Here is a 22,934-nt window from a genome sequence, read left to right on the forward strand (position 1 = left end):
GGCGCACGCCTTTAATCCCAGCACTTGGGAGGCAGAGGCAGGAGGATCTCTGTGAGTTTGAGGCCACCCTGGTCTACAAGAGCTAGTTCCAGGAAGGCTCTAAAACTACAGCAAAACCCTGTCTCGAAAAAAACTAAACCAAAACAAAAAAAAAAAAAAAAAAAAGTAACAACTCCATTCATGACAAGATGAATAAAAATAGGCCAGGAAAAGGAAGACAAGTATAAATGATACCACTTACATGTAAAGTTTATACTCTGTAACTCATAGAACCAAAGATTAAAATGACTGTTACTAGAGCTGATGTAGGAGTGTGGGATGGGATGCTGGTTAAAAGTACAAAGTAGCAGAAAACAGATGTGATAAACTAGCTGGTGATCATCTATTTAGCAACCTATTATTTCAATAATACTATTATACAGTATGCTGGCCACAGATAACAAGAACCTACTGTTGGTTTCAAATATTCTCACAAGGAAGAAATAATAACCATAAAATGGTAAAGATATAATGTCTCATTTTATTTAATCTCTCTACAATATGAACATGTATCAAAATATCACATTGCATCTCATAAATACATAGTTATTTTTTTGTTTGCTTGTTTCTTTTGAGACAGGGTCTTTCTACAAAGCCCTGTCCTGGAATTCACTATATATACACATAAGGCTGGCCTAGAACTCACAGAGATCCACCTGCTATGAGTAAAGGTATGTGTCACCACACTCAGCATGTTGAAATTTTATTTAATACACTCAGAAGGTAGACAGAGGTAGATTTCCATGTGTCTGTGGCCATTCTGTTCTACATAAAGAGTTATAGAGCAGCCAGGGCTACAAAGAAAGACCCTGTCTCAAAAGAAAAAGAAAAGAGTAAAAGAAATCTTTTTAAAACTATTAACATTATTCAATATTATTGCTAAACAAGTTAAACTAGTGGAAAACAAAGGGACAAAGGGGAGATAGACTATGAAAGTTCCAACTATATTTTCCCAGAGAAATAAATCTATATATTAATTTCATCTTCATATTCTGCCTCCAGATCACATTAAAACTGTCACCATTTAGTCCAGTACACACTAGGCATGATGGCATACTACTGAGCCATATAACTAAAAAAACTTTCATAGTAAAAATATATTTAAATTCATAATTTATAAATTTAAATTTACAAATATATAAATATATATTATATATAAAAATTTATAAATTTAAATTTATAACTGATGTTATAGCTCAATGGATAGGTGCTGGGCTAGTACGCAAAAAGTCCTAGTTTCAATTCCCAGCACTACAAAATGGGGACGATGACTCCACAGGAACTGGCACTAACCATAGGAGTTTGGATCCCCAGAAGTTCATATAAATGCTAGGTAGGCCTGCCTCTAAGTTCAGTCTGGGAAGGCAGAGTCAGGAATCCCCAGAGCAAGTAGACTTGCAATCCTAATCATAAGGGTGAGATCTGGGTTTGACTAAGACCCTGCTTCAGTTTATAAAGCGGAAGGAAGAATGACATAAATGATTAATGATATCAGGCCTCCATATGTGTGTGCACACACATGCACATCATATACAAAAAGGAGAAAAGAAAAAAATAGAATGAAAATCTCTTACCTAGTTTCTAAACTTAACCTGTTAGTAGATGAGACGTCTACTCATTGAAGGGTCTTCAGCATCAAAACACAAAATAAACAAACAAAAAAAAAAAAACATATCTGACTTCCACTTGGAAAAAGGTCCTACAATAGAATTCCAACTATATACTGTAAATCATAAAGTTTTCCCCCAGAAGGACTTCTGGGCATTCACTACAAGTGATACCCATGGGATGGAGTGAGGCACTCTACCAAGGACTATAAGAAAGCAGAAATGGGAGATACCTAGGACAGAGAGGGCCTGAGAAAACAAGCTCCGCCTGGAGCAGAAGCCAGGAGCAAATCCAGTCCTGGAAGCCAACCCAGTCCTGGGACACTGGCAGACCAGGACTGAGCCAACGACCTGACTCAAGAGTTTGAAATCTCCACCGGAACTGGAGTGGGACTGAACCAGCTACTTAGCACAGACAACAAGCTCCAACAGGAGCAGAAACCAGGAAGAAATCCAGTCCCCGGACGTGGGCAGATGAGGACTGAGCCAGCGACCAGATCCAGAGTCAGCAATCTCCACAAGAACAGGTCCAAATCCAAGCAAGGGACTTCTGCAGAAGGAGATCCAGACCAGGATTTACAGAAACAGATCAAAGCCAGCAGCCTAGTCCAAAGTAGGCCTGAGACAGCAAACTCCAAGGGAGCAAAGAAAAGCACAAGAGCACTGAGCTATCTCCAGAAACAGGAGTAACCAACGGGGTAACTAGAACTGTGACACTGACTGTACCACGAGGAACAACCGTCTGAGCTTTGGACTCACTGGCACCTAGATTATTCAACAGAATCTCAGACAGCCCCAACCACATTCATTACAGGAAAAGATGAATAGAAAAGGTAAAATCACATGCTACACCACAAAGAGCAGCACAATACCAGTAATACTACAAAAGCAAGACCTGAACAACCAAATATGGATGAACCAGAAGAAAATGATATAAAAAGTAACCTCAAGAGAATGTTTGAGGGCTGGAGAGATGGCTCAGTGGTAAGAGCATTGCCTGATCTTCCAAAGGTTCTGAGTTAATTCCCAGCAACCACATGGTGGCTCACAACCATCTGTAATGAGGTCTGGTGCCCTTGTATACATAATAAATAAATAATATTTTTTTTAAAAAAAAGAGAATGTTTGAAATTCTTAAAGATGAAATGAGAAATTCCCTTAAAGAAATGGAGGAAAACAGAAACAAAAAATTGCAAGATAATGAACAGAGAAATAAGGGAACTAACAGATGTTATGACTCAAATGGACTTAACAGACATCTATAGAATATTCCATCCAAACAGAAAAGAATATGCCTTCTTCTCAGCACCTCATGAAACCTTCTCAAAAATAGACCACATACTCGGTAACAAAACAAACCTCAACAAATACAAATAAATTGGAATAACCCAATGTACCTTATCAGATCACCATGCTTTAAAACTAGAAGTCAACAGCAATACCAATTCCAGAAAACCCACAAACATGTGGAAATTAAACAATGCTCACCTGAATCATCAATGGGCAAAGGAAAAAAATAAAGGGAGAAATTAAAGACTTCCTAAAATTCAATGAAATTGACCACACAACATACCCAAATTTATGGGACACAATGAAAGCAATGTTAAGAGGAAACTTCATAGCACTAAACGCCTACATAAAGAAGCTGGAAAAATCCCACACTAGTAAATTAACAAAACATTTGAAGACTTTAGAACAAAAAGAAGCAAACTCACCTAAGAGAACTAGACAGCAGGAAATAATCAAATTGAGAGCTAAAATCAACAAAATAGAAACAAAGAAAACAATACAAAGAATCATTGAGACAAAGAGTTGGTTCTTCCAGAAAAATCAACAAAATAGACAAACATTTATCCAAACTAAGGAAAAGGCAGACAATGTCCAAATTAACAAAATCAGAAATGAAAAGGGGAACATAACAGACATGGAGGAAATAGAGAATCATCAAGTCATATTTTGAAAATCTGTACTCCACAAAATTGGAAAACATAAAGGAAACTGACAACTTTCTGGATAAATACTAATTACCAAAATTAAATCAAGACCAGATAAGCAAATTAAACAGACCTATAACTGCTGAAGAAATAGAAACAGTCATCAAAAGTCTCCCAACCAAAAAAAGCTCAGGACCAGATGGTTTCAGCTCAGAATTAATACCAATATTCCTCAAATTATTCCACACAATAGAAACAAAGGGAACATTGCCAAACTCTTTTTATGAGGTTATAATTACCCTGATACTCAAACCACAGAAAGACAATACTAAGAAAGAGAATTACAGACCAATCTCATTCATGAACATTGATGCAAAAATGCTCAATAAAATACTGGCAAATCAAATCCAAGAACACATCAGAACCATCATCCACCATGATCAAGTCAGCTTCATGCCAGAGATGCAGGGATGGTTCAACATATAAAAATTTGTCAATGTAATCCACCATATAAACAAACTGAAAAATAAATACCACATGATCATCTCATTAGATGCCGAAAAAGCATTTTACAAAATACAACATCCCTTCATGACAAAGGTCTTGGAGAGAGCAGGTATACAAAGAACATACCTAAACATAATTAAGGCAATATACAGCAAGCCAACAGCCAACAGCCAACATCAAACTAAATGGAGAGAAACTCCCAGAGATCCCACTGAAATCAGGAACAAGACAAGGTAGTCCACTCTCTCCATATCTGTTCAATATAGTTCCTGAGGTCCTAACTAGAGAAAGACACCAAAGGGAGATGAAGGGGATTCAAATTGGAAAAGAAGAAATCAAACTCTCACTGTTTGCTGATGATATGATAGTTTACATAAGTGATCCCAAAAATTCTACCAAGGAACTTCTACAACTCATAAACACTTTCAGCAATGTAGCAGGATACAAAATTAACTCAAAAAAATCAGTAGCCCTCCTGTACACAGATGATAAAAGGGCTGGGGAAGAAATCAGAGAATCAACAACCTTCACAATAGCCACAAATAGCATAAAATATCTCGGAGTAACTCTAACCAAACAAGTGGAAGACTAACATGACAAGAACTTTAAATCTTTGAAGAAAGAAACTGAAGAAGACACCAGAAAATAGAAAGATCTCCCATGCTCTTGGGTAGGCAGAATTAACATAGTAAAAATGGCTATCTTACCAAAAGCAATCTACAGATTCAACGCAATGCCCATCAAAATCCCAGCAAAATTCCTCAAAGACCTCAAAAGAACAGTATTCAACTTCATATGGAAAAGCAAAACCCAGGATAGTCAAAACAATCCTGGGCAATAAAAGAACTTCTGGAGGCATCACAATCCCTGACTTCAAACTCTACTACAGAGCTACAGTACTGAAAGCAGCCTGGTATTGGCTAAGAACAGGAGGACCAATGGAAACGAATAGAAGACCCGGATATTAATCCACACATCTTTGAACACCTGATCTTTGATAAAGAAGCAAAAATATTAAATGGAAAAAAGAAAGCATATTTAACAAGTGGTGCTGGCATAACTGGATATCAACATGTAAAAAATGAAAATAGACCCATATCTATCTCCATGCACAAAACTCAAGTCTAAATGAATCAAAGACCTCAACATAAAGCCAGCCACACCAAACTTTATAGATAAGTGGGAAATACACTTAAATGCACTGGCACAGGGAACCACTTCCTAAATAGAACCCCAGCAGCACCAACACTGAGAGAAACAATTAATAGATGGGACCTCCTGAAACTGAAAAGCTTCTGTAAAGCAAAGAACACGGTCAACAAGACAAAACAGCCTACAGAATGGGAAAAGATCTTCACTAACCCCACATCAGACAGAGGTCTGATCTACAAAATATACAAATAATTCAAGAAATTGGACACCAAAAGATCACATAATCCAATAAAAAAAATGGAGTACAGACCTAAACAGAGAACTCTCAACAGAGGAATCTAAAATGGCTGAAAGACACTTAAGGAAATGTTCAACATCCTTAGTCATCAGAGAAATACAAATCAAAACAACTCTGAGATTCCATCTTACACCTGTAAGAATGGCCAAAATCAAAAACACTGATGAAAACTTATGCTGGAGAGGTTCTGGGGAAAAGGGAACACTTCTGCATTGCTGGTGGGAGTGCAAGCTGATACAACCCCTTTGGATGTCAGTGTGGCGACTTCTCAGAAAATTAGGAAACAACCTTCCTCAAGACCCAGTAATACCACTTTTGGGTATATATCCAAAGGATGCTCCATCGTTCCACAAGGACATGTGCTCAACTATGTTCATAGCAGCATTCTTTGTCATAGCCAGAACCTGGAAACAACCTAAATGCTCCTCGATCAAAGAATGGATAAGGAAAATGTGGTACATTTACACAATAGAGTACTACACAACAGAAAAAAATAACAACATCTTGAATCTTGCAGGAAAATGGATGGAGCTAAAAAAAAAAAAAAAAACATTATTTTGAGTGAGGTAACCCAGACACAGAAAGACAATTATCACATGTACTCACTCATAGCTGGTTTTTAAACATAAAGCAAAGAAAGCCAGCCTACAAACCACAATCCCAGAGAACTTAGACAACAATGCAGACACTAAGAGAGACTTACATAGATCTAATCTACATGGGAAGTATAAAGTAGAAAAAGACAAGATCTCCTGAGTAAATTGGGAGCATGAGGACCATGAGGGGAGAGGCGAGGGTGGGGGGAGCAGAGAAAAATGTAGAACTCAATAAATATCAATAAAAAAATGTATTAAAAAAATTTAAAAAAAAACAGAAAAAGCAGAAATGAACATCATGAGGTCACTAACATGAAGAATAGTGACTATCATGTGATCAATGACTTTCTAGTACAAAACTATCTCTGAAAAGTGTAGGTCCACCAATCCACACCATACTAATTTCTCAGGCTCCTGAAGACATAAGTGGAAGAGAAATGGCACAAGCCCAGTGAGAAATTATCCACAATAATGATGTTCCCATGTGAGGACCATTAAGCCAGGAAAGACTTTTCTAAAAGCCCCTGAACATTTCATGCCTACAAAAGTATTTAACCAAAACAATACTTAGTCCTAAGGAAGTTTCTGAGATTAACAACTAGTTTAGAAACTTGAAAAGTAACAGGGGAAATAACTAACCATCTCAGCACCACTTAGTCCCCTGTGTTGGCCTTTGTATAATGTCAATAATCTTGAAGAATGACTGCGGATAAAAAGATGTGGTTGTACACATCTTTAATGCCCCCACTCAGGAGTCGGAGGCAGAAGGATCTCCACCAGCCTGGTCTACAGAGTTCCAGGACAGCCAGGGCTACACAGAGAAACCCTGTCTCAAAAGAAAGAAAAAGAAAACAAGGAAGTCAAAGGAAAAAGTCTACACACAATCTCAAGAGAAACAGGAGAGGAAATAAAATGAGTCATCTTTCTCCACAGCCTTTCCAATACTGCTTTAACAAATCTATATGTAAGAGGCCAGGCAAGAAATGGAAGCTATGCACAAGCTCAAAGACATGAATTTCTTCACCAAGACTAACCAGGCCACCAGCTATTTTTCAGGGGAGAGAGCCAGTTAGCCAGGTTGACTAACCTATACTAGATCAATTCAGCCAGATTGAGAAGCAATCTGTTTCACTGTAACAGATGCCTATTGTACCTGTTCAGTTCACCATGCTTCTTCAATAATATCATATGGTATGGAGAACAACAGAACGTCTTCTGTACCACGTTGGTATTCTAGACTTCACCTCTGACCAAGGAAAGCATTTCAAAGAAGAAAAAGTAAAGTTCCAGCAATGGGCTCTTGCCCATGACATTCACTGTCTTACCATGGTGTCCTCCAGAAAGAAGTGGCCTAAGAAAAAAGATAATCTACAATACAGCATCACTACTAGCTAATACTAACTACAGTAATACCCTGAAAGGTCAGAAGTCTTCGTAAGAGGACTCTAATCACAGGCTCATAACACAAATTAGACACAACAGTGTATTCCAACAGGCAAACTATTTAACAGAGCTAGTTAAAGACTTTTCTTCTTTTCTTTGCTTTAAGCTATATAGCTCATTTTGCCACAGAAGAATATTACACCAAGAACATAATAGTTCCACCAAAATGGTTACTGAGACTGCTGCTTACCAATTTTAAGTTGCTTCTGCTATCGAATGAACAGGCAAAGAACACCACAAAACCACTGAAATCTCAACTTTATCGTGTACTCATATATCTCTCGTAAAAAAAAGACAGAAAAGGCTAGTTAGAACATTTCTAGAGGAGGGCAGGAAAAGCAACAGGATGAAGCTTAGTCTACCACAGCCCCAAATGCATTTTAATTCTTACCTTAGCAACTTTATGGTTTGCTGCAGTCTCATGAGATGTATTTTTTAAGCCATCTTTCAGTTGTGTGATGAACAAATCATAACCCTCTGTACTAGAAACATCTACCTTTTCTATACATGCTGATAAGAGCTGCTGTGCCTAATGATTAAAAGAAACAGAAAATTAAACACAATAAAACAATCAGATTTCCTTCAGCTAATTTGTGGTAGTTTTAACTATACAAAGCTTAGCCTTATAATTAATTTTATATAAACCAAGCTAACCATTTAGATGACATAAAGCAATGTATTCAATGTGGTAGCCAGAGGGCAATAATACAGCAGTAACCATAAATTAAAAAAAAATAAATAAACATGCTGAAACTATGAGCAAAAGTGAAACATCAAGTAAACTTTTAAACATAAATACAAGATTCTTCAGTAAGCACAAAGTACTCATAGTACACATAGCTATTAAACAAATAGTACAAAAGCCCTAAGCAATGCTATTCATAAAGTAAAAAACAAGGTCAAATATGTTGGCTCAAACTATAATCCCAGCACTCTAGAGGCAGAGGCAGATAGATCTCTCTGAGTTTCAGGACAACCAGGACTACAGATAAGCTTGTGTCTCAAAAGACAAACTAAGTAGAGAGCCAAGTATGATGGCACATGCCTATCTTCCAACATTTGAGAGGTGGAGGCAGATGGATAAAGAGTTAGAAGTCATTCTTGACTACAGTGTAAGCTGAAAGTCAGCCTGGGCTACATGAGACGCTATCTCAAAAATTACTAATCTCTTTCTGAAGCTTGGTATGCCATGCAATTAAATTGTGAATATGAAATGGGTTTGGAAGGGATGAAAAGGGAAAGAAGAACAGAAGGGTAGAGGAAAAGGTGAAAAAGGAGGAAGGTACTAGGGAGAAGAAGAGACAGCCAGAATGAACACAAGTGAAAGAGAAAGGAGGAGAGAGAAAATGTGAGGATAAAGAAAATATAGCTGGTCTCCTATAACTTGGAGCAACTATCTACAATTCACCAGCCAAGTACTGAAGCTGGCAGAGAGGGCCCTACATCTAGCCTTGGGCAGTTACTACCCATAAGTAATCTTGTTAATTGATTCACTGTGTTTTGGAGTCTTTGTCACAGCTGCTTATCACGTGCTAAATTACAGTTCACACCTAAAACACTACTTCAACAAACACCAATTAATTATGCAGAGAATGATAGGTATTTAAAAGGGTGGTTCATGACTCAATTCTTTGTTTTTATGGGCATAACTATACAATGTCCTTTAAGCACAACTTATGAGCAATGTCCTAAAGGACAATGTAATTTCACTTAACACTCAAATGTCAAAGGTTACCTTGTGCAAAGGCACTCAGTGTACTTGTTTCTTTCTACTTACCTCGGTGACAGGAAGTTCAAGCTGAACCACATCATCCTGCTTTGAAACTGGAGTTTGCAGAGCAGTGTCTAACAACAGGATTCCATTAAGGTCCTTCCTACAACCTACTGCATAATCATCCACAAATATAACTTTATCCACAGCAGAAATATACTGACATTTCACCTGTCCACCCGGTTTAGCTGTTAAAAGAACAAAAATTCAACAATTAAGATTTTAAGACCAACAATCCACAAAAAATATGTTCACATATCAATTAAATATGACACACAATTCTGGGTAAAATGCTGAATTGGAAAGAAGTCTATTAAGACCATGATTAGAGCAAACTGGAGTTATGAACTATAAAGCCAGTCTCAATAGTAAACTGATTAAAACTCGGTAGCTACATAGCTACATACAGAGAAGCATGGCAGCACACACCTGCAATCCAGCACACAAGAGGCTAAGGCAGAAGCACAAGTTAAGGCAGTCTATTCCACAAAACTGAAACACCACACCAAAGTGGGAGGGGGACCTAAGTCCATCTACATGAGACAAAGAGCAAATGTGGTAAATACCTTAAAGTGATAGAACTGAGAAAAGGGGTCTGTAGGAAAATTATTTTCGCCATACTACTCTTACATACTACTCTTTATTCTTTTCCCCTGAAGGAACAGGGGTAGAAACAGTAATCTGTAGGCACAGATTCAACCAGAATTCAGAGGTTTCCCAGAATCATTTGTTAGAGACTATCCTTATGCTCAAATAATGGATTTGACCCCTTGTCAATATCTTAAAAACCATTATGTGCAAAGATATGCTTCTTGGCTCTTTATCCATCCCATTATGTTCTATATCTGTCTTTACAACAGTATCACACTGTTTATTTGCAATTCTAAAGACCCAATCCAGCACTGTGCATACCGTTTAAGCCCTGTACTACTTACTGAGCCATGTCTCCTTTCTCAGTACCACACTGTTTTAATTACTGTAGCTTTGCAGTTTAGTCTTGAAATCAGGAAGTATAAATCTATCAATCCCCTTCCCCCAAGTACTGACTGAGCTGTATCCCCACCCAATTTTTGTCTTTTTCAAGATTGCTTTGAATATTCAAGGTCCCTTGAGATCCTATATAAATTTTAAGCTATATTTTTTTTTCTATTTCTAAAAGAAAGAAAAAGTCATTGTGATTTTAACAATTGCAATGAAGATACAGATCACTGTGGGAGGTACTAAAATCTGGATATTAAGTATCCTCTAAAGGTCCATGGAGCTAGTATAGACTTAGCTTCCAATGAAGGGAAATTAGGAGATGGTGGTACCTTGTGATTGTGGAACCACCATCCTCATTAGACCCTGATGGAGACTGTGAAACTTCCTTTTCTTTATGCCTCAGTCAGGAAAATAGTTCTGCTCCATCAGTTCTGTTCCATTAGACCCAAACACTAAAACCTCTAAAACTAGCTAGGCAGTGGTGGCACACACCTTTTAATCTCAGTACTCGGGAGAAAGAGACAGATGGACCTCTGTGAGTTCAAGGCCAGCCTAGTCTATAGAGTGAGTTCCAGGAGAGTCAGGACTACATAGAGAAACCTCACCTCTAAATATCAAAAACTTAAAAAATAAAACCTCTAAAACTTACTAAATAAACCTTTTTACTTTTTAAGTTGGTTGGCTCAGGTATTTGTTATATTGTTAGAAAACTGACTAAGTAGCAGATAATGTAAACATCTTCACAATATACAAAGGAGTGCTAACAAGGACATAAAGAGAATAGAACTTATTATTTCTAATGGAAATGCAACATGACACAGTCACAATATTGGCAGCTTTTTAAAAAAAGTGAAGTATGCACTTACTAAAATGCCTCTGGAGACAGAAAGCCTATATCCACACAATAACTTGTATTCAAATGTTTATGATAGCACTATTCATAAACACCAAACAATGAAAATACCCAAATATGAGCCAGGCGGTGGTGGTGCATGCCTTTTAATCACAGCACTCAGGAAGCAAAGACAGGCCAGCCTGGCCTAGAGTAATTTGCCCAACAGGCAGAGCTGTTAAACAAAGAGACCCTGTCTCAAAAAACAAAACAAAACAGGAAATAACCAAATATGCTTCAAAGTGGCTAGCTTAAATAAATGGTAAATAACAATGAAATATTATTCAAAATTAAAATCCTAGAAGAGATACACATAACAACTTTAATGAATCCCAAGAGTATGTTAATATAAGAATCCAGCATCAAAAAGTTTACATACTGGGCTAACATACAGTGCAATGATAAGAGCGCTCACCTACTATATGCCCAGGCCTGGGTTTAATCCTCAGCACTACCACCCAAAAAAAAAAAAAGAAAGAAAGAAAAGAAAAGAAAAGAAAGGGGGGGGTAGAGAGGGAGGGGGGAAGGAGGGACGGAGGGAAAATAAAATGAAAGAAATACAGAAAACACAAAACTATAATACTTAATTCAATCTGCAATCCTGGCTAAGCTCAAACTCTGAGCAATCCTCTTCTGTCTCAACCTCCCCACAGACATGAGCCACCAAACCCAGTTGAGAAAGTTTTCGAAGTATAATCACTACTAAAAATGTTCCACAGACAGTATTCATTCTAAGACAGTATTGTTCCCTGCAAGGGAACATGGGTTTTTTGTTATGCTCACTGTCACAGTTAAATCTCTCAGCACCTCACACTGTCCAGGCTAAAGCATACATGAGGACTAGCATCTTTATCTGAGACGTCATTCTGAAAAGAGCATAATGATGGAAACAGGAGCAGCAGAGGTATCTAGGGAACTTTCTGTCTGTCTGCTGCAGGAGTACATCAAAACAGCTAGATGAAGCTTGACTTGGACTGCCTTAAACTAAGGGCTACATGAGGAATGGTAAAGGGTCTGTGTGGCATTCTGGGGATCCGTGTTATATATATTAAGTTCCAAACAGTATTTCAGACATGAGCTACAAATAGAAATCCACATGGGCATACTCCAAATAGAACTGTGCTGATCTGAAGTTACTTCTCACACTGACAACTTTGTGGCAATTTATTTACAGCTGGTTAAGGATTCACTGAACATCAGGATACAGAAGTTAGTCTTCAATTTTTGCTTTAGGCACCTAACAAAGCAATCTAACACCTTATTCCATACCAATTTAAATGTTCTTTGTAGCATTTATCATCACCTGACATACCATACGGCGCCCCCACCCCTCAGCATACCAATACAGTGCCGCTGCTGCCACCCCCTTTCTCCATGTGCCTAAGAAAGCTCTTCCCACTAAGCCATGAACTGTAGGAAAAGCAAGTACTATGATGACTATATCCCCAAGACTTCACATTCAATGTCTTTTAATAAGCCAACTATTCTGCATGATTTAAAACTTTTTAATATACTACACTAAACTCAAATGAGGTGAAGTTCATTTCTAATACACTGTGAAACATGCACACTTTTAGGAATGACATTAGTCCACATTTGCTATGCTCCCTTATCTTTACTTCCTTCCTCCCTCCAGTCCCGAGTATGAGGTCATTCTCTTCAGCAATAGTGATATTTTGATTCAGGGAAAAGGAAAACGAAACAAAAAAATATTAGAAGACTTAGCTAACTCAAAACTCAACCAAGAGTAATAAAGAAAAAAAAAAAAGCCAGGCTGTGGTGGTGGTGCACACTTGGGAGGCAGAGGCAGGTGAATCTCTGTGAGTTTCAAGGTCAGCCTGGTCTACAAGATCTAGTTCCAGGGCAGGCTCCAAAGCTACAGAGAAACCCTGTGGGGGGAAGGAGGGAAGAAGCCAGGAAAGAGTGGTACACCCATGTAATTCCAGCACTCGAGAAGCTGAGGCAGGAGGAACATAACTTTGAAAAGAGAGCCTGTGATGCATACACAGCAAGACCCTACATCATAAACAACTAAATGAACATATGGACTATGAATATAACTAATTGGCAAGGGAGTAGCAGAGAGCTTGCCAGGCCCAGATACAACCAATGCCCAGTACCACAAAATGAGTAACAAAAATTAAAAATAAGAAAACATCTTTGCCATATAGCCTGCTGCTTACAGACATATTTCATATACAGTCACTATATACAATTTTTAATATAGGACATATTGGGAAGTTTTTCTAAAAGAAAAAAGAAATGTTGAAGGATAAATTAAATTCAAATAAAAAATAGGGTATATAGTTCAGTTGATAGAATGTTTATCTAGGATACAAAAAGCTCCAGATCCAACTGCCAGCACCCCATGAGCAGGACAGAGTAGCAACCACCAGTAAGAGGTGGAAGCAAGAGGATCAGAAGTGAGGACAGCCTGGGCTATATAAGATTCTGCCTTAAAACAAAAACTGTCATTTACCCTAAACGTACCAAATAAATTTGGTCACTTAAGGTCACATGTTCAAAGATGAACTCTAAAAATATAATTAAAAAGAAATCTAAAATATTTTGTCTATGACCAACCCCCTTTCGTTCCCCCCATTCCTCTAGGCCTGTTGCCCTTTCCCTAACTAATTACATAAAAGGCACTCTGTATCTATTTATTTATGTAATTGGTGGGTGACAGAGGCTTCTCCCAAACAGAGGGCCTTTGGCTCATTGTGGTGGGGGAGGGGTGGGAGTCTTTGGGACAGAATTGGAGACCTAGTCTTCTGACCACCTCCTCTGGCTCCTTTCTAACTGCCATCATCACCTCCCAAGCCCATGGCTACACTAGGACAAGATGACCGCCTACCTTGTAAAGGCATGACTGGCTCAGCCCTTTCTGCTGTGGTGTCCCTCACCTACTTGCTTGGGGAGTGGTAGAGAGGTGTGGTAAGTAGTGGACCAGGGAGATCAAGTGACATCCAAACACGGAGTGGGCCTTGCCTTTCCTCCATGCCTATCAATGAAACCCCCATTTTGGTTGTCTGAACTCCTGTGTTAGTTAGTAGCCCTCCCGGCCCTTCTCAACCCCCTCCTTGTCTATTCTCATGACATCATTGCTTTTTACTTCAATCTTCTTATTCAGTGTACAACGGGCTTCTTTTAAGGCAAAATTTTGTGACATGTCAATCTGAAGAAACATTAAAAAAATTAAAAATTAAAAACTGAAAAAAGCTAGGTGGTGGTGGCATACACCTTCAATCCCAGCACTTGGGAGGCAGAGGCAGGTGGACCTTTAAATTCAAGGTCAGCCTGGTCTTACAGAATTGAGTTCCAGGACAGTCAGAGCTACCCAGAGAAACCCTGTCTCAAAAAGCAAAACCCCGGCGGGAGGGAGGGTGTAAAGTTAAAATTACTGAAAAGCAGTATTTTCTCAATTTACACTAAAGCATTGCTCCTATCATAATAGTACAATGACTTTTTTACCTTTAACTAAGAGGTTTGGGCCTTAAAATATGAGAACCTCAGGCCAGTGTTGGCGCACACCTTTAATCCCAGTGCTTGGGAGGCAGAGGCAAGCAGATCTCTGTGTTAGCCTGAACTACAGAGCGAGCGAGTTCCAGGACAGCCAGGACTGTTACACAACAGAGAAATGAGAAACCTTGTCTCAAAAAAAAATATTATATATGCGTGTGTGTGTATATGTATATATATGTATACACACATATCTATACAAATACACATATATGTATATGAGAACCACCACAGGTAGTGCTATACCTCTAATCCTGGCACTCTGAAGACAGGACAATCTTGGTGTGTTTGAGGCTAGTCTAATCTACATGGAATTCCAAGACAGTCAGGATTAGGTAGAAAGACCACCGTCCCCACCGAACCCCCCAAAAATGGAAAATAGGAATGAGAACCACAGGGCATTTCCCTTATGGGTGAGGCCTGGTGTGTATACATGTTTCTGTGTCTGTACACTGTGCATACCATGACCTAGGTCTCACTCCTCCCTTCTTCATGCCTTGCACATACTCAACACCACACTGCTTGGTACAAATACTATATAACTTCATTTCTTGCTTCAACTCTTGCTCATTGTGTTCTCACTACACCTAACTCCTAACCTTCAAATTTCAAATGAGGCATTACCTCTTCGATTCAAAGAAAACACACCAATATTGGAAAGGAGATGTGAGTTCTAGGCCAGCCTGGTCTATAAGAGCTAGTTCCAGGACAGGCTCCAAAGCTACAGAGAAACCTTGTGGGATGGGGGGGGGGGAAGGCGCGAGATTGGGAAAGAGGTTCCAAATGCATCTTATTAACCCCATTTGAACATTTGCTGAACTGAGATGTATCATTTTTTAACACCAATACAAATAATAGTGCTTACTGAGTATGAACAGCAGGCCAAGAAATGTCATAAACGTACCATGAATTTAAGCCTAATAAGTATTACTTATGGACCACTCAAAGAAGGGAAACATGTTACCTAAGGTTCAAGCCACTACACAAAAAAGCGACACCAGAGACAAGATCCCTAACTACCAGACTAGGTTTCCAGTAAACAACAATGCCTTCTATATCTTCATACTCTAACTTTGAATCAATTTCTTTCTTTCCTTCTATCTTTTCCTTTTGTTTTTTTTTTTTTTTAGTACCCTGCATATGGACCTAGTATGTTTCATGCATGTTAAGAAAGCTCTCTACCCCAAGCTACATTTCTAGCCCTTTCTACCTTGAATTTCCCCTAGAACTGGGCTTTGAAATCAGGGCCTCATATATGCTAAGCAACTATAGTTCATTCTACCACTGAACTGTATCTTCAGTTCCTTTTTTAAAAAAAAAAAAAAACTTACAATTTTCTGTGTATAGGCATTTTATTTCTGTAGTGGCATTTCACTTGTATTTTAATATAAAACTTGCCTGAGGATCAGAAAAGTAAAATTGCCACATTGGCCAAACTTACAGACCAGACAGTGGATAATTCCACTATCCACAAAAGTTGCCCTAAAAACTGGGTGGTGCATGCCTTTAATCCCAGAACTAGAGAGGATTATAAAACAGGAGACAGCTCTCAGACAGTCTGATATTCCTGGAGGAAGGATCACCATTTCGGACTGAGGTCAAGGTAAGAGCCAGTGGCTAGCTGCTTTTCTTTTTGGATCTTCAGGTTGAACCCCAATTTCTCTCTGATTTATTAATCGTGCTTCAATTTGCACATATGTCTCTGCACTATCACTTGTAGCATTTTCATTAAAGGGTTCTCTCTGAGTTGGGTAGGACCTAAACTCAAAAATCACTATTGCACAGCCTCCCAAATAACTAAGATTCCCTCCACCCTTGGTTTTTGTTTTGTTTTGTTTTTGAGACCAGACAACTCAAGCTAGCTTCAAACTCACTAAATAACCAAGATGGACCTACAACTACCACTAATCTTCAGCTTCTGCCTCTCACATTACTAGCAACCACTGCCATGCCCAGCCCAATTTCTAAGTGTCTTCTGGACTTCAAATCACCTCAAAAAGAACACAACTGAAATAACTATTTTGGGTTTTCTTCACAGGTTTCTCAAAAAAAAAAAAAAAAAGCTATTCATAATTCTTGAATTATGTGTTTAAATTAATATTGTTCCTCCAGCAAAAAAAAAAAAAGCAAGAACCTCAAGATAATGTCCACCATGTACACTTATCTCTCACATTCACCAAATTATATTTTATGCCTTCAAAGTAGCTTACACAACCAGGGGTTGGTGGCGCCAGAGAAGCAGGCAGATCTGTGAGTTTGAGGCCATCCTGGTCACATGAGTTGCAGGCCAGTCAGGGCTACTTAGTGAGAACCTATCTTAAAATCACTAATTTACATGAAGCTCACATAACTTTTCACAGCTTCAAAAACTTCTAAATTCAACTTTAATTACATCATAACACACAATGGCTTCCCTAGAATCAAGACCAAACTTTTTTATCCATGCTGGAAAGAGAACTGGGAATGTTAGGAAAGGTCAAAAACCCCAGCTCAATCCAAAATTTTTTTAAAAAGATATGGTCTCACTGTGTTGCCCTGGCTAGCTTAAAACTCACTATGTAGAGCATTCTGGCCTCAAACTCACTGAGATATATACATGCCTCTGTCCCACTCATTCATGCTCTTGTCCTTGCCTCTATCTCAGTTTAGACTTACCCCACAGAAACCCGCAATGTTAAGCCCAACACTTTCTTTCTATTCCTGAACTCAATGCTGTCAGGTTACACCACACTGTCTCTGCACAATACTTATTATTATGATTTTAAGATTTTCTTCCCAGTATTTCTGTCAAAACTGACTGCAATAGGGCCGGCCTCTAGCTCTGTTGTTAAGACTACCTGCCTAGCATTCACCAAGTCCTAGTCTGATCCTCAGCACTACATTAAAACTGAGAGGAATGGAAAATCAAAAACAACTAAAAAAAAAAAAAAGTTAATAAGTAAAGTATGTTTTCACTGTAGGTATGCTATTGAAACAGTACCCTCTTTCCAGTTTTCGATGTATAGAAATGTGGCTGGGTACACTGAATTCAAATAAGAACAGTAAATATCTGCACCATTGAAAGTTACAAACTACCAAGTAATAGATTCTGTAGTTCAACTATTCAAAGTGGAATAAAGAGCGTATATATTAGTATGTTTCCAGGTGTTTTTGAATAGTGCTAAGGATGGAGTATTAAATAGTTCAGGTAACCTTTGTTCTTTGATGAATGTGCTTCAGGCTAGCCAGGGTTTCACAATGATCGATCTCTCTCTCTCTCTCTCTCTCTCTCTCTCTCTCTCTCTCTCTCTCTCTCTCTCTCACACACACACACACACACACACACACAGAGGGAGAGAGAAAGAGTACCCAAACAACAACATCAAACAACACTTAATTGTTAGGCTCCAGAGTCTGAACTCTTATAATGACAATCATTAATAAATCTAAAACTACTAAAAGATTAGAATAAATTTTCTTCTAGAGCAAGCCCATCTTTAAGGATTCAGAGTTAGGAAAATAGCCTGGAAGGCAAAGTAAAAAAAAAAAAATTGGGGGGGAGGGCGGTTTTCGAGACAGGGTTTCTCTGTAGCTTTGGAGCCTGTCCGGGAACTAGCTCTTGTAGACCAGGCTGGCCTCAAACTCACAGAGATCCACCTGTCTCTGCCTCCCGAGTGCTGGGATTAAAGGCGTGCACCACCACCGCCCGGCTCAAAGTAAAAATTTGAACAACTATATAGGATCTTTAAAAAAAAAAAAAAAAAAAAAGGAAGAGGAGAAGATGATGAGATGATGATGATGATGATGATGATAATAAAATAAATGAAATACACAGAATGTGGTGGCTCATGCCAGTATCAGCACTCAAAAAAAAAAAAAAGCATGAAAATGCTGAACCCAAGGTCAGACTGGTCTACAGAAGTAGAAGTCTACAAAGAATTCCAGATTCGAGATCAACCAGGGCTACACAGAGACCTTGTCTCAAAATAAAAAATAAATAAATAGCTGGGCGGTGGTGGCGCACGCCTTTAATCCCAGCACTCGGGAGGCAGAGGCAGGTGGATCTCTGTGAGTTCGAGACCAGCCTGGTCTACAAGAGCTAGCTCCAGGACAGGCTCTAAAGCTGCAGAGAAACCCTGTCTCGAAAAACCAAAATAAATAAATAAATAAGTAAATAAATAAATAAATAAATAGGAAAGAAACATCTTAAAATTGGCTATAATTAATTATAAGTAAGTGTTTTGCTTATAAAAAAGAAAAGAACAGCAATCATTTGACATAAACTAAGTAATCATCAACTGGGCTATCACATGAAACAGCCCAAGTACATACTCCTAGTCCAATAGGAGTTAGTGGTGATAACACTTTATAAGACTCCAGATGCTCACAAAGAGGAGTAAGCATTCTAATGTCCTTTTCTTTTTTTCCCAAGAGCCAATGTAGAGAGCCCACTTAACTGAGAATGCAGATGAGAAATTAAGTTTACAAAGGACTGTCTAAGGTACAGAAAATGCCTAACAGATAATACTCACTTAGCTTTTCTTGAACTTTTAGCTGTTTCGGAAATTTTGCTAATTAAATTATTTTTCTGGACACAAAAAGATAAATAACTCAAACGTTCCCAAAACTAAACTATCTTCTAAGGACCACTGGAATTCCAATTCTACACCATGGTTAATATCTCTTGAAGAATAACTGGATGCAGGAAGGCTGCATGTATCACGTTAGTCAGAAGAATTAGTTTAAATCATTTAAATTTTCCATCACTGAAAAAAATTGTATTTTATCTAAAATAGACTTCCTGGGAACTACAGAAGCTCCAAAACTTCAGAGAGGCAACTCTGGGCTCTAACTTTGATCAAGAATTTGTTATTGAGGCTGTAGATAAAGCTCAGTGGATAGAGCATGCAAGAATCCTCAGCAGCACAATAACAACCAAGCCTATAACCCAGCACTCAGGAGGCAGATGCGGGAAAATGAGAAGTTCAAAGTCATCCTTAGCTACATAGTTGTTCAAGGCCAATCAAGAAACACACTTGAAACCCTATTTTTTTCAAAAGTAATAAAGAAATCAGACATGCATATAGATGGATGGGTCACCATCTGAAATAGTGGTTCTCAATCTGTGATTCAAATGACCCTTTCACGGGAGTTGTATATCAGAAATTCTGCATATCAGATATTTACATTACAATTCATAACAGTAGCAAAATTACAGCTATTAAGTAGCAATGAAATAATTTTATGCTCGGGGGTCACCACAACATTAGGAATTGTATTAAGGGGTTAGCATTAGGAAGGTTGAGGACCACTAATCTAGAGTAAAGCAACCAAAAATAATCAGGTGTAGAAGTACATGATATACATATTTGAAAATGTTAAAATGAACCCATCAATGTGTTTAGATGCCAATGAAGAAAAAAAACAATCTGGCTGACACGATGTCTAACAGGTAAGAGAACATATCAACACACCTGAGGACCTAAATTCAATCCCTGGAACCCACACAACAGAAGGACAGGACCAACTCCTGCAAATGGTCCTCTGACTGCCACATGTAGTAGCATGAGTGTTCTCTTTCTTACACACACATAAATAAATGTAAAAAAATTAATGTTAATAATCAAGAGCAGGGCTTGAGATGCATGCAGCTCAGTGGTAGAACACTTGCCTAGTACGCACAAAAGCAAAACAAAAGCTGTATAAGGCACAGAAAAAAAAATGCATCCAATCTAAACTAACGAAGCTGGAGTGGAGCACAAAGGCATAAAGATCTTTTTGTTTGTCTTGTTTTTGCATTTTTAAGAAAGGATCTCTCTGTGTAGTCTTGGCTGTCCTGGAACTCCACTCTATAGATCAGGCTGGCCTCAAACTCACAAGATCTGCCTGCCTGTCTCTGCCTCCCAAGTGCTAGGATTAAAGGTGTGTGCCACCATCACCCAGCTCAAAGATCTTTTCTTATTTACAAACACTGTACAATTTTCTGCTTTTCTTTCTTTCTTTTTTTAATCAGGAGGGGTAGGCTAATCTCTTAAGTTCAACACTAGTCAGAGCTACATAGTAAGACTTTTTTCTCAAAATACCAAAAGATTCTCAGAAATGTTTAGCTACAAGTACTGTGTAGCCCTTCTTTTTACTGCAACACAGATCTAGAATCTACTTTGGAAATTTAAGAGATCACATTTCTTACTATACACTATCGTAACTAGTGATTAATATCCATACATGTATATCACAATTTACTTAGTAACATACACTACATAAACAATGTGTATACATACAGACGTTATACAACAGCCCTAATCTTCTGATATTTAGTCTCACCAATATACTTAAAAGATATTTATCCAGGGGTGGGAAAGATATCTAAGCAGTTAGGACCATTTGATAACCTTGCAGGAGATCTGTATTCAGTTCCCAACATCAACAGGGTGGCTCACAACCATCTGAAACTCCAATCCCAGTGATTCCATTGCCCTCTTATGGCCTACTCAGGGGCTGTACATACAGTACATGTACATACATTCAAGCAAAACACTCATACACAAAGAAGTGTTTATTCAGGGCTGGAAATAAAAGCTCACTGGTAGAACATTTGCCTACATGTCCAAGGGATCAAGATTTAATCCCCAGTAGGTAAAAGGAAATGATTAGAAAGATATGTACCAAAATACAGATATAATGTTCATATTTCCATCTACATTTGAATGACACCTATCATTTATAACTAAACATTAAACTACAAATTTTTTTATATCAAGAGAAGTATGACAATAATAAAGACTCAAGATACAAAAGAAAACTGGCATTCATTCATTCAGTACCTACTATATGTTTTAGTCTGACCACTTAATAATCTTCACTACCATTTTATTAAATGATAAAGCTGAGATTCAGGATGTTCAAGTGAAACCCAGGGCTACCTGACAAAGCAGTCTCCAAATATTCTCAAAGGAGCTTATAAAAATAAACAAACAAACATACAAAAAATATACTATTAGTAGGGGTGCTACTTCAGGAACAAGAGAAAAATCATCAACTACTGTATGGAAGATATTTCCATAATTAACTATATCCTTACAACAAGACAAAAACTAGATGTACTGTGTAAGATAGTACAAAGTGGTAAATCAGAAAAATAGTTCCAATTTTCATACAAGTTTAGAAGAGTTAAGGAGTATGAAAAGAAACAAAACTGTTTACGAGGATTGCAAATGAAAGTGTGGAATGCTTTTTGTGGTGTTTGGTGTTTAGGACTCATCAGTAAGTAGACTATGACAAGCACTATATAGGCAGAGAACTTAAATCCTCAATTAAAATCATTCTTGCCACCATCTTGCAAATAAGGGAATTGAAAAGAAATATTAAGTAAATTTAGTCAAGGTTACAAAGCCATTAAGCTGAAAAATATAAAATAAAAAAAAAGACTTTAACCAAATTCACTTGTCTCCAGAAACATACTACTTCCTATGCTAAAGTTCATGAATCAAAACTGGCTAGAAAGGTGCCTACCTAGTCATAAATGGTATGGCCAAGTGGTGTATGTAGTTTTAGTTTTTAAAACCCAGTCATCGTCTGAGGGACACAGCTCAGTGGTGAAGTGCTCGTCTAGCATGGGCAGTGCCCCTAGGTCCATGTGCTTATTCCCAGCTGGGAGAAGGGGGCAGGGGACACAAAGTCAGCAAATAACATGCAACTGAGCAAATGAAATGAGCTCAACATCATGAATCATTAGAGAACTGCAAATAAAGCAAAACTGAGGATGAGAACTCATTTGATCCCTGCAATAGGTAGCCAGAGACAGGAGATATCTGAATTTGAAGCCAGTAGGATCTACAAGACAGCTCAAAGACAGCCAAGGATACACTTTATCAAGAAGAAGAAAGAAGAAAGAAGAGGAGGAGGAGGAGGAAGAGGAGGAGGAGGAGGAGAAGAAGAAGAAAAAAGACAAGACTGAGCAAGGTCTGATAGGATTTGTGAGGTGGAAGCATCAAGAGTTCAAAGTCTTCCTATGCTACACAGGTAAGGCCAACCTGGGCAACATGAAACCCTTTCTTAGAGAAAAAGAAAAGAAAGAAAAAGATACCACCAAAGAGCCAATATACAACACAGTTTCATCACCAAAGGCAGGTCAGAATGTGAAACTATGAATGATATTCTTTGTTGCTGAGAATAAAAATGATACAACCATTTGGGAAGACAGTTGACTACAAAAA

At 38.2% G+C, this 22,934-nt stretch overlaps 1 protein-coding gene across 1 annotated transcript in view; it reads right to left on the reverse strand.

Annotated features, from left to right (window-relative positions):
* Birc6 (baculoviral IAP repeat containing 6) overlaps positions 1-22,934 on the reverse strand; it is a 181,515-nt gene that overhangs the window by 152,480 nt on the left and 6,101 nt on the right. Inside the window, 2 exon segments of the mRNA XM_038320792.1 lie at positions 7,968-8,105; positions 9,354-9,535. Of these exon segments, the coding sequence (XP_038176720.1) occupies positions 7,968-8,105; positions 9,354-9,535 (320 nt within the window).

Source organism: Arvicola amphibius, chromosome 2 (genome assembly GCF_903992535.2).
Source record: "Arvicola amphibius chromosome 2, mArvAmp1.2, whole genome shotgun sequence".
Lineage (NCBI taxonomy): Eukaryota > Metazoa > Chordata > Mammalia > Rodentia > Cricetidae > Arvicola > Arvicola amphibius.